A 22,353-nucleotide genomic window follows, 5' to 3' on the forward strand; every position below is an offset into this window, starting at 1 on the left:
TGTAACATGCTTCATATCAGTTTTGATATGAAAAGTATGTACCTTTAATAACCGAGAGCTAAAGTCAAAGTAGGCATAGCACACCAAACAAATGACACATTCTGCTCTTTTTTATGGTTGGATAATTATAAGTTGAATGATTGAGTAGTATCACAGCATGTATTTACCAGTAGCTGCCTCTAGGAGTTTGTACCATATGTACAGTCTGTCCCTGTGATGTCACTGTAGCTGCATGAAGCTTACAGAGAGCAGCGGAAATAATACTACAAGCTACATTATGTCTCCTCCAAAATAAAAGCTGTAATCAGTCACTTAAGAGTACCCACCATGGGATCCTAGACCAAAGACACCTGCCCCTCCAACTGTCTGCATTAAATAACTTGTCACCTCTTCATCAAGTGCAGCATTCAATTGTTTGTGTCAAATTACCACACATTGTTTAAGCTAAGTGTCCACCCTTTCTGTGGCTCCTGGGCGATCTGGGGCATGTGTTAGATCAGTTGGCTAGGTTGGTAATTCAGTATTGTCGCCATATTTAATGCACATTCTGAATAGGACATGTAGGAAGCAAGAAACAAATGTATTCACTTTGGGATTTATCTGTTATTATTTGGCATTTGTCCAAGAACGTTGCAAAACACAACCGTGACAATGGCTTTTATTTTTTTAAGATCTAACCGGAAGCCGCGTTGTGTATTTTCTCTGACTTGACGGTGGCAGCAGGGAGGCCACAACCAGCGAGCTCCAAGCGGGCTGCGGAGGATGTCGACCCCGCTGCGGGGACAAGCCCCGGGCGGGATGCTTGCGTCCAGCCGGCTGCCGCTCACCCAGTCGCCCCGCACCTGCAGCCCTCGGCACCCATGAAGCCCCCGCTGATGAAGCCCCGAGCTGCCAGAGTGAGGCGGAAAGTGGCCGGAGACAGAGAGCATGTACTGGCGCGTCGGGTTCGCCTGGACGCGGTCGTGTGTGGTTGATCTTGGCCAGAACCAGAGCTTCTCCTCCGGCCTGCTGGGCTCCGATGAGCAGCTCTCGTTTTATGGGTACATCATCGCCTACCCACTGCAGGACTACGGCGGGATAATGTCAGCTTTGGGCTCGGACTCGTGGTGGCGGAAAACGCTGTATTTGACTGGAGGGGCTCTGCTCGCTGCCGCTGCGTATTTGCTGCACGAACTGCTGGCCATCAGGTACCAATAACACAGATGCTGTCAGAGGAGTCACTGTAAAAGCTGCAGAGCTCATCACTTCCCACTGACGGGCCTCATGGGCTAGAGCTCTGTGGATCTTATTCTGTCCATACTGTCACTCCAGATCTCCCAGGTCTGCCGTATTTTCACTGGGGTTTGATATTACTTAATCTCGTCAGGTTGGGCGGGGTGAGAGCAGAGTCGGTGGAAAATAAGGAATCGTGAGTGGGTGGGTTATGATGTAACGGAACCCCCCACCCCCAGCTCCTTCCTCGCAAGCACACACATTAGGAGATTACCATCTTTCTTGGCTTATTTTTGTGAATTAATGGCGTGAGCGACCTGCTGCAAGGGCTTTTATTTTGGCATCGGTCATTCAAAAATAATTACGATTATGAAATCATGATTAGGCTCATATCCCATGTTGTTTGTTTGAGGTGAGTCTGCCAACCGGAGGGCCTATTACGCACAGCTCTCTTCTCACAGGAACTGACATTACAGACTATGACAGCAGGTCACTTTCATTTGTCTGTATTTCAAGGACGAGGCGACATGATGTATGTAGGTTCACCTTTTGTTTGCTTTATTGTGACCCCCCCCCAGCCTTGTTGCACAGGTTCCGGTGTTAGGTTTCAGTCTAAATCACTGCGGTTATGGGGAAAAACCTTTTACAACCTCAGTCAAACACCAAAGCCAGGCATGCTAGTTGTAAAGGAAAAGGTAATGTGTCTGATATATAGTTGCATTCGCTGTTATTGACTATTCATTGTCAGGAGTGCGGGCTTGACTGACCGAGTCTGTCTCGGGTTACTTGCAGTCCAGGCGCACAGCTGTACGACAACGGAAGGACACTTGATATTACAACAAAAGTCAGAGGGTGGCAAGACAATATTGGACGCGTAAGGGAAATTAAAACAGATATTTATTTGATTTTTTTTTTTTTTACCTCTACTGACAAGGAGTGGCATTCTGGTGTGCAGGCCCTGCACACAGCAGACTGGTCTCCTTATAGCTGTTGTTAATGCGGGTCGATTTTTATACGTTTATGGCGGAATTACGGGCCTTTTCTTGTGCAGTGAAATATTGCATCTCTCTCTCTCTCTGTCTCTCTCTTCATATAGGTATATATAATAACCTCTGTATCAAACGGCAGTGCATTCTTTACATGGCCCTTTTAAGAGCTGCTCTTGTTGGAGTCAGTGGGCATTTCAGCACCACAGTGGAACAGACAGCTCCTCTGCGCTCAGGCTGCTGCTTGTGTTTTTTGTTTTTTTACGGTTCAGCACCTCTCACAGTGGACAGCTCCCTGTAATTCTGCATTGTGCCCAGGTGAAGTTGTTGCCATTTGTAGGCTCTTGCGTGTGTATCTCCAGCACTGTCCATGTGAATGCACCGTAATCTTTCAGAAGGGTATGCTTTATTATTTTGACACTGCAGTTGTCCCTCAGCCAGTGCAAATGGCCCAGGGCTGACAGTCACTTAGGGCCGGTTAAAGGACCTTGGTTGCAGATCATTCGATTTACTCAGTCAATCACAGTCACTTGATTCATGATATGATGGCCTATTCTGCCCACACTCCCACAGGCACTGGCACAAAAATGCACACATTTGTCTGTCTATACTTGTGAGGACCCTCATTTAAATATCACAATGCCTAAATGTCCACTGCACCTCCAGCTCTTACTTTTGAGGCAGCTGTGGTCGTCCATTACTCAGAAAGTCGGTGGGTCGATTCCTGGCTCCTCCAGATCGCATGTCAAAGCGTCCTTTGGCAAGACAGTGAACCCCAAATTTCCTCCATGCATGTATCATTGGTGTGTTAGTGTGTGTGTATGTGTGTGATGTGAAAAAGCGCTGTATGAAAGTGTAAGTGAATGGTGAATGTGGCTTGTAGCGTAAAGTGCTTTAAGCTTGATAAGACTAGAAAAGCACTATATAACTGCGGTCCATTAACCTAAAGCTAAATCTTTAGGTTAATGGACTGCAATGAAATCTTGCTAAATCTAAATTTTGTCACTTAGGAGGATATTGTGTTGACTTCCATTAATGCCCTGGAGACTTACCCTAGCTTCATGCCTTATTGCAGTGCGTATGTCATTTGCTGCCTCCAACTTCTCATTAGTTCAGTGCAATCATATAACACCTATAATGGATTACTACTTAATTTGTGTAAATTTGATTACATTTATTTACTTTATTTAGATATATACAGAGCATGTGAACACAATATGAACTGAAATAACTGAAAACTAGTTTTGACAGAGAGCCACAGTGCAAGAGAAGGCCACAAAAATACATAAAATAACCAAATTATCAAAAACAATTTACAGACAATGAACCCGAGGATTTTGTGGCCCCAGGTCAGTGAACTGCTTTGCACTGTTGGTAATCCAGCTTTACCTTAATGAAGCCATAACCTCAAGATAACTGACCCAAACCTTAACTTTAAAGCTTAAGCCTCAAATTGAATGGTTACCACTGTGGGAACTGGCTTGTTGTCCCTAAATGAGAGGCAAGTCCCCAGAATGTGAACAGAGATATGTGTGTGCAGCATTACTAATCCACACACACACACACACACACACACACACACACACACACACACACACACAGAGTTTGTTTTTACAAGCCTTTCCTCATACTTGATGTGCAGCCTTGTCATTCTTTGCTCCACACAGAAAGGAAGAAGAGCTGGACTCTAAAGATGCCATCATACTCCACCAGTTTTCCAGGCCCAAAACTGGCGCCCCGTCCCTGTCCCCTTTCTGCCTTAAGCTGGAGACCTACCTCCGCATGGTTGACCTGCCCTACCAGGTACAGCTGTGCTTAAATGCTACCACTTTGTCTCTATAAAAGTGTATGTTTAGAATTGAGCGTGAGGAGGTTTTATTCTCTGTTTCTTTGTGGAAAAATCCTTAGTTTGTTCTTCTGCTGTAATCACTTCTGCTGTGATTAATTATTGCCAAACTCTGAGTCTCTGCTGTCTGCAGTCACTCAGTTTCCTGCAAGGGATAATTAAAATTTCCATTAAATGTTTTCTCTTGATCCAATTACAATTTAATTCACCTAATGCTTATCACCAGCCACTTTCTCTGTTCTTGTCTCTGTGTTTTTTTTAATTCATCTTCTCCTTTATCATGTCCTCCTACGCCCCTCCTTTCGTCAATCCTTTTTCTCCTGCAGAACTACTTCGATGGGAAGCTCTCACCGCAGGGAAAGATGCCGTGGATCGAGTACAACCAGGAGCAGGTGTGTGGAACTGAGTTCATCATCGACTTCCTGGAGGAGAGGCTGGGCGTGAGCCTCAACAAGAGCCTGACGTCGCAGGAGAAGGCCATGTCCCGCGCCATCACCAAAATGGTGGAGGAACATTTCTACTGGTGAGGGACTAGTGTTTGTTTATTTATTTTGTCCCACAGTAATGTTGTTCCTTTACATGAATCCAGAGTGTGCTTGTTTTACAGCATTTATTTTATTTGGCTGAGAAAAGCCAAGGAAAGGTTCTTCTTAACATTCTTGGCTGCAGTAGCAGTTGTAGCACTGCTATTCATTCTGACATGTACGTTATGTGTGTGTACAAATGCACATGTATTTGTGTCCCAGGACCATAGCTTACTGTCAGTGGGTGGATAACCTGGAGGAGACCCAGAAGATGCTGGCAGTGAGCGGGCCGCTGAGCGACCTGCTCAAGTGGATCCTGAGTCACCTTACCGGCGGGATCGTCAAGAGGGAGATGTACGGGCATGGGATCGGGCGGTTTTCTAAAGACGAGGTTTACGCCCTGATGGAGAAGGACATGCGCACTCTGGCCACTCTGCTAGGTGACAAAACTATTTCATTTATAAATAATAGCATGATTTGAAAGTTGAAAGAATCTATTTGAATATATTTTTAAGAGTTATTGTGACCCACTGGGGGAGGTGAGAGTATGTTTTTGCGGAGAAAACTATGAGTTAACCCAAGTAACTTTGAATTTGGCCATATAATAGTCTTCAGCACAACATAGGTGTATTTTCTTTTGTATTTATGAGTCCGCTCTGTAGCCAAAGAGATTTGTGGTCTTTGTCGTTGTCACAATTTTTGTCACCTGTGTGTTCACAATGTTTAACCTGCAAGTGGATAGACAGGTTTATTTGCAAATGTATGGCTTTTCAGTGTGTGTATTGAGAAATACAACCAGCCTCATCGTGTGTGTACTTGTCAATGGATAGCAGGAAAGCTCAATAGTGACCCCCTGTGGTGAAATTTAACATTGTAGTCTAAACCAGTTCATCACCTCAGGTAGTTTATGATAGGAGATGCATGAAAGACATATCTAAGAGCATGTGGTGGGAAGTGTTGTTTGGCCATGATAAATAGCACTTGCTAAGGTTAAAGGTTATAAGGCTAAAGGCATCAACTCATTTCTGATGCCTTTCACTTTTTGTCCAGAAGTGAATCTTTTTTCCTTCTTATATATACACTTTCCATATATTTTTTTTTTCTAATGTCAGTAGTTAAGATTATATAACAATGCCCAACGTCTTTGAAAATACAGCAGCTTTTCATACCAGACAGCAGAGGTGGGAGTAGGTCACACACGTAGAAGTTACAAGCAAGTCTCAAGTTACTGTGGCCAAGTTGTTGTTGCTCAGATCAAGCAAGTCACAAGTCAAATTATATGAAATTGTGATGATCAACCTCAGTTTCAACATTTAAATCAGTTAGAAAACACTGTTCATGAAAAGTTAAGTTTTACTTTCAGTGTTTACAAAGATTGTTGCCGCTGTCTGCACTTTACAAATCTTACTGATATTTGACATTTTGTGGCAATCTAGAGTCTGGATCTGTGACCGAAAGCCACCCACTGCCACAATTATCATTTTCGATCTTATCAATACCTCTGCCAAGGAGGTTATGGTTTCACCTGTGTCTGTTTGTTTGTCAGCAAAAAGCACTGAACTGATTTGCACCAAACTTGGTGGAGGGATGGGGCATAGGCCAGAGACGAACCCATTAAATTTTGATACAAATCTGGGCAGAGGGGCAGATCCAGGAATTTATTTTATCACTGTCCTCACTGTGTAGGATAGTTTGGCCTTGGTGGAGGTATAGACTCCACTGAGTGCTATTCTAGTTATTACTATTACTCTACATCTCTATGCGAGATTAGGATTGTGCTTGTGCTTTGTGTAATCCAGAATGTAGTATTTTTGGACTTCCATGTCCCTCCATGATAGCTGATTTGCAGGTGTTGCAATAGAAATCACTTAAATCTGATTTATGTCAGACTTGAGTCAGACTTAAGTCAAATCGTGGGACTCAAGTTCCCCACCTCTGCCAGACAGTTAGAGGGACAGCATGCTCACACAATAATTGTATGTTTTTAACCTGACATATTTCTTCTCTGTGCTGTCTTAGGTGATAAGAAGTACCTCATGGGCTCTAAGCTTTCAACAGTAGACGCTGCAGTGTTCAGTCACCTGGCCCCTGCTATGTGGACGCTACCAGGAACACGTCCAGAGCAGCTAATCAAAGGTGAGCTCATCAAAATGGGCCAGATTATAGCCACTTTTAAAGGATTAGTTCAACCAAATTCCCACTAGGCATCCCGACATGCCGACAGTTTCAGATTTATTTGCAGAGATCTATCATATGCTGGTGGAAACATCTGTGGATAGATGTTTTTTTTTAAATATAAACCATACTCTTCCTAAAACTGTTTTGACTCTATGCACCGTTAGGGCAGTGTCTTTAAAACATCATGTAAAACTATAACTTTTGTGTTGCTAAATCAAATGTTCTCTGCCATAATTTTTTACACATACTGTTCTATGTCCAGTTTGTCTGATGTTTGTCTCCTTTAAAGAGTCAAACACATTTCTTCTTTTTTACTAACTGACTTTATTATAATCTTGACAGCTTAAAAAAGCACAGAGCAGATGTTCAGATATGATTCACTGATTTAAGTGTAATGTGCTTGATACAAAAAGGATGAGTCACCTGCAAAGAGTGTTTTTTAAGTCATACCTCTGTATCTCAATCTGTAAGCAGTTTTTAATTAATCTTATGGAACTTCTGTCATCACTATATTGAAGATAGATATTTGATATTGATCACGATTGTGACTTTTCTTGCCTTCCTGCAGAGATATCAGAGCACAGGTTTGCTGTAGACCAGTACCTAAGGAGCTGATAGGTTATCTGGGTCAAGATCAGGGAAATTTCCATGTTGAGTAGGAGGGAGGAAAGGGAATAGAAGTGGTCTCCAAGCCAAGGAAAGTCTAATCACAAGTTGCATATGTCTATGAACTGTGAGCAGTTCAATAAAAAAGTGCTGTAAAAGGATGTTTTATTGTGATAGAGGTACAGTTCAGAGAACTCTTTTCTTCTTCTGTCTTTCTTGTCAATCATCTTAAGAGGCCTCAGATTTAGTTAGTTAGGGCTCCAACTTATGGTTACCGCCAATATTTTTTCATCTGTAGTTCATTGTCTTGGCTAATCAATTAGTTGTTCGGTCTATAAAATATCAAAAAAATGTAAAAAAAAAAAATCCAAAATATTCTGTTTAGTATCACATGAGATAAGGAAAAGCAGCAAAACTCCAGAATCAGAAGGTAGAAGTAGAGAATTTTTGATATTTTCGCTTGAATAATTACATAAACCATAAAAGAAAAATCACTTGTTGCCATTTATTGTTCTGCCGAACGACAAATCGATTAATTGACAAATTGTTTTAGCTCTAATGCCCATGGTGTTTTATTCATGAGTAGGATTGCATGCCGTTTTCACGGCACCCTACCCACTCAGCTGTGTGTTCCCTCCAGGTGAGTTGATCAACCTGGCCATGTACTGTGAGCGTATCCGCCGGCGTTTCTGGCCCGAGTGGTTCGTGGACCTGGAGGACTTCTGCTACAACGACATCACAGAGGGCAGCGACTCCAAACTCCCTGATCTGGGTCTATACTCCCGCACGGACACTTTCCAGGACGATACACACACACACACCCCACACACCCACACACCACAGAACCCGCCGTCGCTCGACAGCGACCCTACAGGCCACTCGCTATATGACTCTGACATGGACACTGAGTGCTCTGAAATAGACCAGCTCAAGTGTTGACAAAGCATACACTTACAGGACACACTACAAATGCGCACACCACAGGAGGGTGCTGCATCCCACCTGCACACAAGCCCCCTACCTCTCTGAACAGAAAATAACTGGGGCGTGTTTTTGTTGTCGCCTGTGCTAGTGGAGAAGTTGAGGATGGCGCGCTGTAGTTTAGGAACGATTGCAACAGAAGGAAAGGCAGCGAGGCAGAGGTCCAAAAGGAAGAAGGTCAGAGATGGGCAGAGGAAAAATGAGGCAGCATATAAAGAAAGGTGGAGGGAAGGGGAAAGATTGGAAAATGAGAACTAGAAGTATGAAAACCAGGAGTAAATGATGCCACTGCTGAGAAACTCCTCCATGTGGTCGACATTATCTGCAGTCACAACCTTCTACCTGTCATCCCGTTGCTGTAACCTTGGCAACTATGTGCGTGTGACCCCCTCCTCCCTGCTGTCCCTTGTAGGAACTTGCACCACCCAGCCTTGTGTGTTTTCAACTGAACCCTTAAACGCCTTGTATTGATATGACATTGACACGTAGGGAAACTGTACAGGATTTATGTGAATGAACACAATTCAGTGTAAATATATAAATGGATCTGATTTGATTCTCAGATTTAATAGATAGAATATTTGATTCTATATGAGTATAAATAGTATAGATAGCCTGCAAATATAAAATCATCCACTCTGTCATATGGTGTAAAAAATGTAGGTGTTTCTTATATAAAACCCTGTATGTGTTGGACACAATGACCAAGCTGTCTTGTAGTAGTAGCCATGAATACCCACTCTGCTGGTCTAGGATCAGTATGAGGAGCCCTATGACCTCCGGTGTGCATCTGTCTGTACAGCTGGGAGTAATGCCTGCTGCCCATATTCATATAGTGCAGTAAAATTTCATGGAAGATAATGGATGGTAAACCGCAATCTGCCGTAAGCACTTTGAAACTATCTTTTGTCTTACTGAGACATTTATTTTGCCAAAAAAAATGTTGATTTTGTCCCACATCAGAAGCATAGTATGACAACATACACTCTCAGGCTCCTGAGTTGTTAGGATCATCATTGAGGACAATAGCTTTAGGTCACATAGACATTTTACATGTTCAAGTATCGAGAGCGAGTCAAACAATCATGTAGAAATAGATTCAATAGATATATAGTCTGAATGAAAGTGCATGGCTGGCACGTGCCAATGAAAATGTCCCTTTACACTTAATGTGTATATATATTATCTATATTTCTTTGCTGGCCTATTTAAGTTTAATTTTATGATGCATTTTTTTTCTTGTGCCTCTGGTCAAATCAGCCACACAAAGATGGCAAAGATGTAGCCGATGGATCTTGAATTTTTGTTCCTTTCAGCAGTTGAATTTTTGTGACAGATGCCTCATCTTTCAAAATGATGGATTGCTTGGAAAAACATTATGTAAAGCAATAAGAGAGCAGACACAGATCCACTCTGTTCATCTTTAATTTTATGCTAGGGTGGGTGGCATTTTTGGTGTGTGATGGCAAGAGGCAGGTTTTTTATGTGTGTTTGTCATTCAGCAAATGCACATTAAGGCTACTTATATGGCTGCAAGCAAGGGGTATACAGTATGTACTTTGTGCTTCTGTCCATGCTGCGCATGGATGAGTCGCTCTCTGTGTGTGAATGATGACGCACTGATGAGGAGTTCACAGCTGAGCCCCTCCTGCCTAACACACACACACACACACACACACACACACCCACTGTCATGATTTTGATGTTCATTTCGGCAGTAGAAAAGGTGGTTGTCTGAGAAAAAAGAGCAATAGTGATAGTGTGGTGTTTTATTGATAATGCTGCTTCTTATTTATGGTCCAACTTTAAATATTGTTTGTGTTAGGTATGAATATGAATCTTCACAGGGCCATCACAGAGACAGACTGATTTATTGACAATATATTGGCTAATCCTGGCTTAAAGGCCTGTTCACACCAGAAAGTGGCACAGTAAAATTATTCTGCGTGTCTTTGTGAAAGATTTGGCTTTAGAAGTTTGGTGACATAACCTCTGTATTTGCCAGACTAGCTGGTGAACGGCTGTAACTAGGGAGCTCACTGCTAACTTGCTAGCTAACTGGGCTAGCACTGGTCGGTCACAAGAGTTAGCAGAAGTTGACTCCTGTCTCTTAACTGTCTTCAAACCACTGCTCCTTTGTGGAGCAGTTTGTACTCTACGGAAGTGTAATGCATTCACTTGAGGTGAAATTTTTATTTTTTTTATTTCTACATGAAAAGTTTTTTTTTTACGTAAAAAAATGTTACACTTCCATAGTACTCCAACAGAGGAGGCTGGTAAAGGTTAATAAGCTATGATAGCTTCCTCCATTTTGGACTCTCCAGCTTTTCGTCACCTCAGAGGTTAGCACTGTAAACACAGCTTGTTATTGGTTGACAGTGCAAATTTGTGAATCAGAGTTAATCAGAACTGACCTGAAATGCATTGGAATAAACTGAAATTCCTGCAGAATTTTGTTGTTCTTAACATGCTGGTGTGACCAGGCCTTAATGCAGATATATTTGTATTGGCGTATATATGCTGGCCTGACAAGTATCAAGAGAAATGGCAAAAATATCTTGGAAACAACTTAGGAATAGTGTCTCCATTACATTGTTTTTAGAAAGTTTTTTTTCAGCTACCAAATGTCCCACTCAGTGCATATGTTGGTCACATTTCTTTGAAAACCAAATGAAGGGATCGTCCTCAAAAACATTTGTAATTAGTTTTTTTGAAACATGAATATCGGCCAGTATATCATTTTTGGATTTTTTTAAACTCTCAAATCACGACAACCAGCCTGGAAGAGCTGCCACAAGTCAGGCTCTACCTGTGAAAATGAAATTTATATTGAATTAAAAACATGTAGCATTAATATGTAGCAGTATATTGTGAAATAAGAAACAAGAATGTGATGCCATAAATGGAATCTCATCAACACACCATTATGAATCAGATGTTTAAGTCGGACCATGATGTTGATAATGCTGAGTTAGAATTTAATGATGAGTTCATGACGGCAAAAATCACCTTCTTCCTCTGTAAGACTTACATCCTGGCTTCTCTGTCAAAAGCATATCTGAGTTGGGCTTCAAATCGAGGAGGGAGACAGCAGACACATGGACAGTAATGCCTTTATGTGTGTGTGTGCTGCAGTTGATTTTCAGTACAATAATATAGTCGGAACTTGAAAATATTAACCTAGAATTTCAATTTGTGTCTTAAAATCCCTTGCCTGCATGCTCTTGCCTTCGCTCCTCATCAATAGTCAGATTTAGCCTTATGAACTGACTCCTGAAGCTGTTTACTTTATACTAGTGCCAGCGTATGACTTATGTTTTTATATGTCATATTTATTTATTGTTTATTTATTCCATGTTCATTATGTTATTGATAATGATGGTGGATGTGCTTGAATTTAAAAAAAAATAATATGTTTTTTTTATTTTATTACTTTGCACTTTTCTTCTCATGTACACGTGTTTCGTTCTGTGGCAGAGAATTCCTATCGAGCTAATTGATTAATTGATCTGTGTATTAGTGCAATAATGTAGATCCTCTGACTTCTGTTGACATGTAACACTGAAGAAGATGCATATTTTCACGTTGCCAGTCATTGCTGTGATTGCATGTTTGTCCACGTTTTGAGATGTCATTAGGTAAATGTTAAAACTCATATCACGTATTGCAGCAGTTTGGTGTTAGTCCATCATTCGCTGCAAAAAGTGTAGTTGAAACCATAAAAAAAAAAAAAAAAAAAAAATGAAATACTGAGGTAAAATACCAAACTGACCACGAGCAGGGTGAGGTCAGTCATCCTGCTGTTCAGCTGATGATCAGTGTCTCCACTCGCTCTTGTAAAACTCACCCATTACCGGAAAAATCGAAAAACTCCTTCCAGATCAGTGTCTGTGGGCAACTTCGTCTGTCTCAGTGTTCCTCAGCAGTTAAAGGTCAGGGGTCGGGGGTTCAGCCCTGTCGTGTGTGTCACTTTCCCATTGAGATTTCTGCTTGTAGACGTTAGAAGCCATATAGCATTGTCTCTTGGTGTTGTGTGTGCTGAAACACTTGTGGAATCTCATCAAACTGTAAATAAGAAAGCTGGAGAAAAAAAAAAAAAGGCAAATTACTATGTGAAGATGACCTAAAAGAAAACGCTCTGTAACATAAAAAAAGATTCTTATGAATGTATCATACCTAGAGATAAAAAGCTGTATGACAATGGACGAGTCATAATATTTCATTAAATATAGCTGTGGTATTTTCCTCTTGTTTTGTTTCAGTTATTGTGCGCATCAGTGAGGGTTAAAATCATACCTGAGGAAGAAAAAGCAAAAAAAAAACTGCTCCGTATCAGCACTTAGAGGTGGGTAGGTGGCATATATCTGTCTCATAATCCCTCTCCCTCTGTGCTTGCTACCATACGACAATACTAAGCCCACCCAACAATGCTGAAGGATTAGCTCTCTGCCCTTTTCTTTGTGCTCGTGCTGAAGCTTTGGAGAAACACAGAGAAAAAGGAGGGCAGAGGAGGAGAAAAAGCAAGTCGTGGGAGCACCACTGTGGAGATGGAGCGTTAGTTTGGCTGAGAAAGGGGGGATGAAAAGGGAAAGAGACAGATGACTGACATTTGATGACTTTGGCTGGCTGCATTTCTGTCGCCATTGTGCAGGATCCCTATGAGATCCCATCCACACAAGACAGAGAAGACAATTCAGGACTGACAATGACACCAGAGTATAAACCATCTCTGGTGAGTCAGAGATGGCGTACAGTGTCGGAGGCAGCGGGTGTGTGTGTGTATGTGTGTGTGTGTATGTGTGTAGCTGTGTGCACAATGTGTGAGGTTGGGTGTTGTGTGCAGGGAGGAGTGAATGTGCCTGTGTGTGTGTTTAAATCAGTGTGTGTGTGTGTGTGTGCATGTAAAAATATGAATAATGCAAAGGATGCCTGTAGGAGTGTGAGGGCCAGGAGGAGGGCAGATGGTCGCCTGCTGATAGGACAGAATCCAAGCAACATGGTCCTCCAGAGAGCTGGGTTTAGACCTGGCTTAACACACACGCACACACACACACAAAGCATGTGCATGCTTCTTTCTTTTTTCTGTCTGAAATCACTCTCTTTTTGCCACAGAACTGCACAGACCGGTTCAGATTTCAACATAAAAGCCTTGATATTAATAGTTGGGATGAAACTATGAAATAATACAGCTGTAAATAGGCCACTTTGAAAAGAAACTGAAGCCTGTCTTCGCCAGATTTATCTCCAGTTGTTTAGAGACTTGACTGAAAATGAATTTAAAACATAAAGACGGAAATTTTTCATTCACACATTCTGACTTATTCATACATTTTAATTAAGTACATTTGTGATTTGATATATAAATGAAACTGAATTGTCTTTACTCAAGATAAAGGGGTTGCAGATAAGGATCATACATTACAAGAAGTACTGTAGCCAGGTTTGTAGAGATGGTCTTTGAATCTTTTTAATTATTTAGATTTTTCAGAGATAGCTTTGGTTTTCAATTATATTTTCTACAAAGTTTTTATTTACATGTCAAGGAAATTCCTCTAAAAATTCAACAGCAACTTGTAAATTCAACACAACTAACTAAACTCCAAATCTGATTCCAAATATTTGAGCTTGGTCTCTATTCTCCCTTTGATTGTTGCCAGGTTACATCTTTCTTTTCAGGAAACTTTCAAGGAAATTAATTGGAATTTGCAGATGCGTAAAATAAAGTGTTTTATTTCCCTGAACTGCCAGGAAATAAATGCTGGCGGAGGAATTCGGAATCTTGAGGGAAAAACACTGGGTCTCCAAATATGAGAATGAGTCCAATGATTTTTAAGTTTGACTTTTCCCAGGTTGAGAAACTCTCTTGAAACCCAAGACAAAGTACAGAGGATGTGACCCCACTGCAACTTATAAGTTATGTTATGTTAAAAGGTATAATTTAGAAAAAAAAAAAAAATAGTAGCGCCTCCATGGCTGCATTAACATTCACTGTCCATGAAGCAATTACCCTCCATTTATCCCGAGCCTTCTTCAAACCTACTAACATCCACTAGGTGGCGTCGGCGCACTAATCCTGATTTGGCCATTGATGAGCTCCGGCACATGATAAGAAACATTACACATGAGGTGAAGACAACCAGAGGGACAGAGAGGTGCTGAAGGATAAGAAACCCTGATTCTAACAGGTGAAATCAGGCCAAAGCTCCTTCTGCAAAATAAATAAATAAATAAATACTCAGACATGTCTGAAACAAGAGAGAAGCTCGGTGTTGAAATGTACACTGCGGCCACAGGTTTCTCAGCTTTCTCAATAAAAACCCTGGTTATTTTAACGCAGTTCTTCAGTGTTAGGCTATATGTGTACGCACAAATATTTTGCATCTCTACAATGATTCAAATATTTCCTAGTACATTCAAACGATACATAGGACATATTAATAATTATTTTTTATCAAGTCTAATAAAAGCAATAGGCCGGATTATACATAAAACACTAACAACTCTGCTCTATACTGCACCACTGTCCTACACCTGGAGTTAGGCCTTCCTGTCTGCTTGTGTTTTAGCCACCGCTCACACACAGGCCTGACGTTTGCCTCTCTGCAAACACAAAGGCTTTAATTGCTCTGATATTCCACGTTACGTCTCATCATAATTGTCCATTAGTTTTCATATTTAGCCCGATGACAAATATTAATTACCGCTGGCGTGTATTTCACTTTTAGGCCGTCCACCGGCTGGATTATCTCCCCACACAGTGAACACTTTACCGAAACAGCTGAAGGACAATTTGAAGCAACCGAGACGGATTGATAAAATGCATAACTACAATGCAAGGAGTGGAAAAAAAAAAAAAAAAAAAAAAGCTTGTTGCCAGAGTTGCAACTTTTCCTGAAGCTCAACAAACGTGCAAAAGACTGCAGTGTTGTAGAAAACAAATACGATTTAATGACAAAAAGCATATAGAAATTGTGCAATCGTTGATTTCTTTTTTTTCCTCCCCCCTCCCCTCTCTTCGTTTGATCACAGATTTCAGGTCAATGCTATTTTGTTTTGGTTTTGTTGATTTTTTTTTTTTTTTTTTTTTTTTTTTTCTCTCTCCACCTCAGAAACTCAAATTCAGCTGAAGGATTACAGTGATGTAGTCAGACCAACAATAATCTTTTTAAATCAGAGAAATCTCAGGCCTTATTTAAATCAAAGGCCAATAATTATGTAATATATCCTATAATGCGGAAAACGCGTAAAAATGACATAAAATATTGCTCTGCTTTCTTTTGATTGATTAGCGATGAAAGAATTAAAAACGGAAGTGGAGCGTTTGGTTTGACATTGTTCACTGGGCCTATTCAGAAAGTTTTTCCAAATGCAAAACGCCTCATGGAAATTCTGTAAAATTCAGATCATGAATCTGTTCAAATATTATCATTGTTTTTCGCACCAGCCACTTGCGCCCTTCAGCTGGATTTGTGTTTCTGAATTTCTCTGTTTTCTTTAAATTTCCAGTCAGAGAATGCATCTCCAAAAACGGGTGGATTCCCCCCTCACAGCCTCCCACCATCAGATCAGGTTATTAGTCACAGGATTAAAGTGGCACAAGAACACGTGTCTGTGTTTGTGCTTTGGCACAGACCGACAGAGGAAAACGGAACAAACAAACAAACGAACATACAAACAAACAAACAAAGAAACGAAGCCGTACAAAAACGAATGGAGATACATCCCACAAATAGTATTCTCAGTGAATGAGTGAGTCATACAGTAGTAGTAGAGCCACTGCGGCCAGAGCTGGTACCAGGATATATTTCAGTTTTGTTTTTGTTTTTTTTGTTTTGTTTTGTTTTTTGTTGTTTTTGTTGTTTTCTTCTTTTTGTTTTGTTTTTGTGGGTTTTTTTTTCTTTTTCTTTCCTTCTTCTTCTTCTTAGGAAAGGAAGGCAAAATGGGCTGGATTGCTTTGAGTGTTCCAGCCGGACAGTCTCGGTCTTTCTCGTCACAGCATTTTGGAAAAGTACAGAAATAACATAATAAACAGCAAAACACTGTAAACAGGCGCCAAGAAATGTCTGCACAGAAAGAAAAGCATTAAAGTCAACCAATACTCAGTCTCTATGGTAACAGTATTATTGTTATAGTTATAGTTATTATTATTATTATTATTATTATTATTACTCATCATTATTATTTAAAATGGACTGCAATGTAAGAAATTTTAGCAAGCAGGATACATTTTAAATTTATAGTATATTCATATATAAATTGTGGGTGCGTTTGACACTAGACAATCAATAAATCAGATTAAATAATAATAATAATAATAATAATAATAATAATAATATATAGGCTGGTACTGGCTTTCGTTTTTAACATTGTACAGCAGGTGTCTGCCATTTCAGCCCTCTCTTGCCACAAGCTTCGAAGAACCCCTGTTGCTTTTGTTATGATGGAAAGATGGCGTTTATTTACCCACACTGGCTGCGACTTAACATCCTGCCCGAAGCTTGTTTTGAGATGTTTCCCCCTGCGGACACCTCGCGTCCACGCCACACTCTGCCTCTCTTTAATGACACATGACATAATGACACACTGGCGCCTCGGTAGAAGGTATAGAAAAGCATTTCCTATCAATGTCGGACGTGTTTTTTTTTTTTTTTTTTTTTTTTTTTTTTTGGTTAGCACACACCAGCCGTATCCCGATATGCTCGGCAGTTCCGCGGCGTGAAAGCTCTCCACACGGCTCTCAGCTATGCGTATTTTTAGTGCTTGACTGCCACTGTATATCCCCACTGTGTGTGTCCGTGGGTCCAACATTTAAACTGGCTGAGGTCCAGTTCCGAGCGATCCAGCTCAGAGAGTCAAACAAACAAGGAAGGAATTATACCTCCGTAAGGGGTCTGTGTTTTGCTCGGAATAACGGCCTGGGGTCACTGCACAGGAGTTTGTCCACCGTGGTGAGGAGGGGTGTCCCCGTACATGTCCTCTCCTCCCGGTATCTGTCCCCCAACGGGTGTCATCCTCTTCTCTTTCTGCCGCCGGTTACAAAACCAAACCCTCACCACCTCCTTCTCCAGCTGCAGGCTGTCCGCTAGGGAGTTGATCTCCGCTGCTCCTGGTTTTGGACATTTGAGAAAATGGCTCTCCAGAGCCCCTTTGACGCCCACCTCGATGGAGGTCCTCTTTTTCCTTTTTCTTCCCTGTGCCGCGATTTTATCCAGGCTAGTGGGGCTCCCCGAGGTGGAGTCCGCCTCCTCCAGCCACTTGTTCAACAAGGGCTTGAGTTTACACATGTTTTTGAAGCTGAGTTGAAGCGCCTCGAACCTGCAAATGGTGGTCTGAGAAAAGACGTTTCCATACAGCGTCCCAAGAGCCAGTCCCACATCCGCCTGGGTGAAGCCCAGCTTGATGCGCCGCTGCTTAAACTGCTTGGCAAACTGCTCCAACTCGTCGGAGGTCGGTGTGTCCTCGTCTGACTGGTCCTGATGGCCCCCGTGCTGGTGATGGTGTGAGAGAGACTGCTGGTGGGCCCCAGGGCCGCCTCCGTGTTCACTGAGGTGCGGGCTGTGGCTGTGGTGGTCCTCATCCCGCAGGGGGTGGTGGTGCATCCCCCCTTGCTCTCCCCCCGGCATCAGACCGAAGCCGGACTGGGAATACACCAGGCTCTGGCCCTCAGATGTCGCCATACCGGGGATGTGCGTGGTGGCTGTGCTGGTTCGCCATGCTCTGGCGTCGTGATGCGCCTGCTGGTGCGCTAGGTGAGGGTGTCGCTGTTGCTGCTGCTGCTGCTGCTGCTGCTGCTGCTGCTGCTGCAGACTGCTGGAGTTCTGCAGCTCCTCTCGGTCACTGTCGTGCAGTACGGGCTTCACGTCCTGCTCTCCGAGGGGACTGGACGGCCAGGGCGCCCCACTGTCACCGTGAGACAGCGCCGTGATCCACTGGTGCGCGTGGCTGAGAGGATGTCCGCCGCCCGGTAACGAGCCGTAGTCGCTCTGGAGCAGGGTGTGCGCGTCCCTGTACGCTGCCGCCTGCTGCATGCTCCCGGACTCCGAGTGCGGCGGCGGCGCGCTGCTGGGGGTGGTGAGGACGCTGTAGTGGTTGGACGTTGCGGTCGCCATAACTATCGGAGCCAGAGTGATAGCTGGAGTTAAAAGGAGGCTGCCTTTGACAGTAACTCTTTTGCGCCACGGGGCAGCAAGGCGTCTCTCTCCAGCATCTCCCGGGCGCTGTGCCAAGGGGACGCAGAGGCGCGCACCTGTGGTCCGCCTCGCTCCGCTCTTTATTGGCCAAGAACGGTTGACAGATGTGGTTACCCCTGACAGCACCCCGCTCATTGGTCACGGGAGATTGTACAGAAACCCCAATCGCTCTGCCCAACAATACTAGCAGTCCTGCAGCATGCAGGAGTACAAAGTGGAGGGAGCTGCCGAGTGTAAACACAGAAAAGACTGAACAAGCTCAGCTCTGAGAAAAAGAAAGGAGGCATTTTCTTCTTGTTTAAAAGTAGTTTATCAACCTTGATCTGGGTCAGTGGGTCACATCTGTCGGTTTCGTGCGTCAAAACGATGCGTAAAAGTTGCACAGAATTCGCACATTTATTGATGTAGTGACTATATATATAAAAAAAACAAAAACAAAAACAAAAAAACTTTCAGGCTCCAAACTCTCCAAACTGCCAAACGCTGCTTTTACAGTTTTTCGTGCATTTCAAGTAGAATAGGCGGGATATTTTGCGCCATGAAACAGTGAGAGGTGATCATGAGGAGAAACCCGCAGCTGCCTCTCTGCCCTCAGGACGCCGTCTCCAGAGAGAGGGGCCGCGTGCTTCCAGGGCCTCTGCCCCGTTGCCATGGCGAACACGGTGAATGGAACAACAACGCCCACGTCACAGCTGCGGTTCGCTCCAAAGGCTCATTGGAGCCGCGCGCTCCGCCGCCGGGACAAATAATGGGGGGCGAGTGGAGAGGGCAGCTCGGGGCCACAGAGAGGAGGCTGCAAGAAAGGATCTTTCAGGGCTGCTCTGCGCCCACGGTGCCCCCTTCCGCCTGCGTGTTGGGTAAACTTTGAGACGGACGCACCCACAGCGGCACGCGAGGCTTGGTTTCCTCCAAAAAAAAAGAAGAAGAACAGGCCGTGAGTTTTCGATAGTTTGATGAGGAAAAAAAAGTCCTCTCTACCTGTCCGAGGCGCAAAACTTCCCAAATTCGCTCCATTAATATGTCGGTCTCACTGCAACACAGCGGCGGTGGAAAGTTACTTAAAACATTCAGCCGAGTGTTGTAGCTGAGATACTCGGTCTTTACTTGGCTCTCATCACTTTTTCCTTCATACTCCACTTCATGCTGTTACTTATAAAACATGACCAACTGATAAATTAAGATGCATTGTTTTTGATTAGACAACCCAACAGTTGGCTCCACCAGGACCAACTCCAATATTAAAACGCTGCCTGTTAATGCATCTGTAATAATAATCCATCAATACAAAGGGCCCATTCTGCATAGTGAATACTCTGAAGTAAATTTTGTTAATAATACTTTTGTACTTTGAATGCAGGACTTTTACTTACTCTCCTATTATTATTTTTTGGTTTATTAAAGCATATGACTACTTGACTACGTTGACTACGAAACCATTTGGTCATCTGTTAGTTCATGAAGATGGGTAAAAGCACCAGTTTTGCGCTCTCTGACAGTCCTGTCTATAAATGAATGCAACGATGCTGAAATGAATCTAATCCTCATTCTGTTGAGCCCCTCTGAAACCCTTTTAGCCCCCTGGGGGGGTCCCTGGACCTACTTTGGCAAACTACTGGTATTTAGGAGATGTGATTTTATTGGCTCAAAGTGGGACACCAGCTGTAAAACAGCTACTGGGAGGTTAAAGGAACCTCGAAGGGCAAAAAATATGCAAGTTTCACCTTCAAACAGGGGTGCCGTGCAACATTATTGGCACCAATGGAAATACGTGAACATATTTAGCGAATTTAAAGTCATAGTTACAAATACAATAAGAATTGCTTTACTAAAGACCATGCCACAATACAATCATACATAGGAAGTGATAGGTTAATCAATAAATCTTATTAAGCTGAGGATGCGTAGACATAAAGTGACGCACATTGAATTATAGAGATCGAAAGAACACTGGCTTATGATTAGGGTGTAATTCTGAGAATTACCAAATGTGTCGCCAGGGGCTCTGACAAGCCGTGTGTTAAGAGAGGCAAAACATATTACCCTAATAGACTAATATGCAAACTACTGGCTGCCCAATTACAGGACTTAATAACGCATAAACGATGCAGGTCCTGTTCTTACAAGAGGAAGAGGTCGCTGTTAATTCAGTCAAAGGGCTGGGTATGCTGTCAACACAGGCAGCAGTTCCACGCACATACTGTTTCTGTTTCCCTGTGACTCGTTCTGTATTCAGGAGTGAGAGTTAATGATGGAGAATCTGAGCGTTAAATTAACAGTAATTATATGGCCCCAGTGCTGTAAAGATTCAATTTCTTTGCAAGTCTAATGGGCCTAAGTGTCCCTGTGTGCCGGCAGAACTCTCTATGAGATATTTATGATTGAAAGGCGCACAGACAGAATAAAAACAAACCCACACACAGACGTGGAAACACCTATAGAATAAAGGCATCCGTGGCTATGTAGATGTACATTTAGATTGGAAGAGATATTTTCTGATGTAAAAGTGCAGCACTAAAATTGCAGGCCAGCACTCTTGAAATCCAGATGTGAAAAGCCACTATTTTGCTCTTGTGTAAATAGTGCCACCTGCTCTCCTACATTAGTTTGAGAAACAGTGGTTCAAGTGCGAGGTGAAGCCATTTATGTGAGTGAATGTTTGCAAGAGAATCAGTATTGTGGTTGCTTTCACTTTCTCCAGACCAGTGTGTGACCGGCCCACGTCCCTCCCCCTGTGGGAACCCTAACGCAGGGGTAACTAGGGCAGGGGGGGGCTTCTTTATGCTGCCGGACACAGGGAGATAATGGCCATTCCTCCACAGCTGGCCCACACAATCAAAGAGAGAGGGGGCTCGGAGGATTCCAGCTTTAACCAGGCCATTGTCTGGGCTAATTACATCTGAATGCAAGACCCCGAGAACCCACCTCCCCCCTGACCAAAACCTGCACAGAATACCCCAAACAACCCTTCAGGGATGAGGGAGAGTGCACAGACACGGGGCACACACACAGAAATATATAAACCCTGGACTCCTTCATTACCCCTAAACATAAGCACACAAGCAGACATGCACACACTCGTTCATTACCCATACACACTCACAACCCCAGCAGGCTCTCATCAAAGTGCTGTGTCTCTCTCACACACACTCACATGTGGCACTCGGCATTAGATCAGATCTCAGCTTGCTGTGCTCAGAAGAGATGAGGAGGTCTTAGAGGACTTAGGTTGAATAGAAAACACGCTGAAGAGCCTTTCCCCAGTGCACCCCCATAATCCCAATCTATGCACTCCCTCTGCCCCCCAACCGCCACGTCTTGGCTCCATCTGTAGCCTGAACCGTGCAGCCTCAGCTCAGTACGGTGCAGTTCGCGTCTGTAAAAAAAAAACCAGCAGATTGATGTCAGGATGTCCTGTTTTTGTTTGATTTCGCAGTCTGAAAATTCATCCAGCTCGTTTCCTCACCAACAGACCGATGCACTGATTCCCTCCAGTATGATGAGCTGTGTGGTGTGTTTGTTTCTGTGCAAGTGCGACACAGAAAGGGAGTTGTTCGAAACTGTCCTGAAGACATACAAGAAAACGGCTAAGTGTGCTTGCTTACGCTGAAAACTGCAGGTGCAAACATTGTTATTGGGCCAAAATGTTACTTGTTTGCTCCTGAGACGTTGACTGGGAGTTGCCATTTAGGTTCAAGCTCTTAAAACAGTTGAAATTGAAGCAACAAAAGAGTTTGGGAGTGTCTTTTGAAACGTTAAGAGCCGAAAGCATTTGAAATTTTATTAATTTAGCAATGAAATGTCAGTTGAAGTGTGAAAGATGAAAGCAGTTG

General features: G+C 43.0%; 2 protein-coding genes across 2 annotated transcripts; one reads left to right on the top strand and one right to left on the bottom strand.

Annotated features, from left to right (window-relative positions):
- Positions 1-730: 730 nt before the first annotated feature.
- Positions 731-11,762, top strand: faxca (failed axon connections homolog, metaxin like GST domain containing a). The gene is made up of 6 exons (XM_071478982.1): positions 731-1,187; positions 3,866-4,001; positions 4,371-4,567; positions 4,791-5,008; positions 6,588-6,704; positions 7,993-11,762. Exons 1-6 carry the CDS (start codon positions 928-930, stop codon positions 8,289-8,291), a joined length of 1,227 nt encoding a protein of 408 aa, XP_071335083.1. The 5' UTR covers positions 731-927; the 3' UTR covers positions 8,292-11,762.
- A 3,670-nt stretch (positions 11,763-15,432) lies between these two features.
- On the bottom strand, positions 15,433-18,685 carry pou3f2a (POU class 3 homeobox 2a). Its single transcript, XM_071478983.1, has one exon. The coding sequence runs from the start codon at positions 18,656-18,658 to the stop codon at positions 17,255-17,257; it is 1,404 nt and encodes a 467-aa protein (XP_071335084.1). The 5' UTR covers positions 18,659-18,685; the 3' UTR covers positions 15,433-17,254.
- Between the last annotated feature and the right edge of the window lie 3,668 nt (positions 18,686-22,353).

Source organism: Trachinotus anak, unplaced genomic scaffold, assembly GCF_046630095.1.
Source record: "Trachinotus anak isolate AG129_WGS33_773 ecotype Australia unplaced genomic scaffold, CSIRO_AGI_Tana_v1 ptg000005l, whole genome shotgun sequence".
Lineage (NCBI taxonomy): Eukaryota > Metazoa > Chordata > Actinopteri > Carangiformes > Carangidae > Trachinotus > Trachinotus anak.

Excerpts from the sequence above, each read along its gene's own strand:
- pou3f2a (XM_071478983.1), bottom strand. The coding sequence starts at position 18,658 with ATGAGCGGGGTGCTGTCAGGGGTAACCACATCTGTCAACCGTTCTTGG.
- faxca (XM_071478982.1), top strand. The coding sequence starts at position 928 with ATGTACTGGCGCGTCGGGTTCGCCTGGACGCGGTCGTGTGTGGTTGAT. Across the intron at positions 1,188-3,865 it reads CACGAACTGCTGGCCATCAG|AAAGGAAGAAGAGCTGGACT; the intron begins GTACCAATAACA and ends TGCTCCACACAG. Across the intron at positions 4,002-4,370 it reads TGGTTGACCTGCCCTACCAG|AACTACTTCGATGGGAAGCT; the intron begins GTACAGCTGTGC and ends TTTCTCCTGCAG.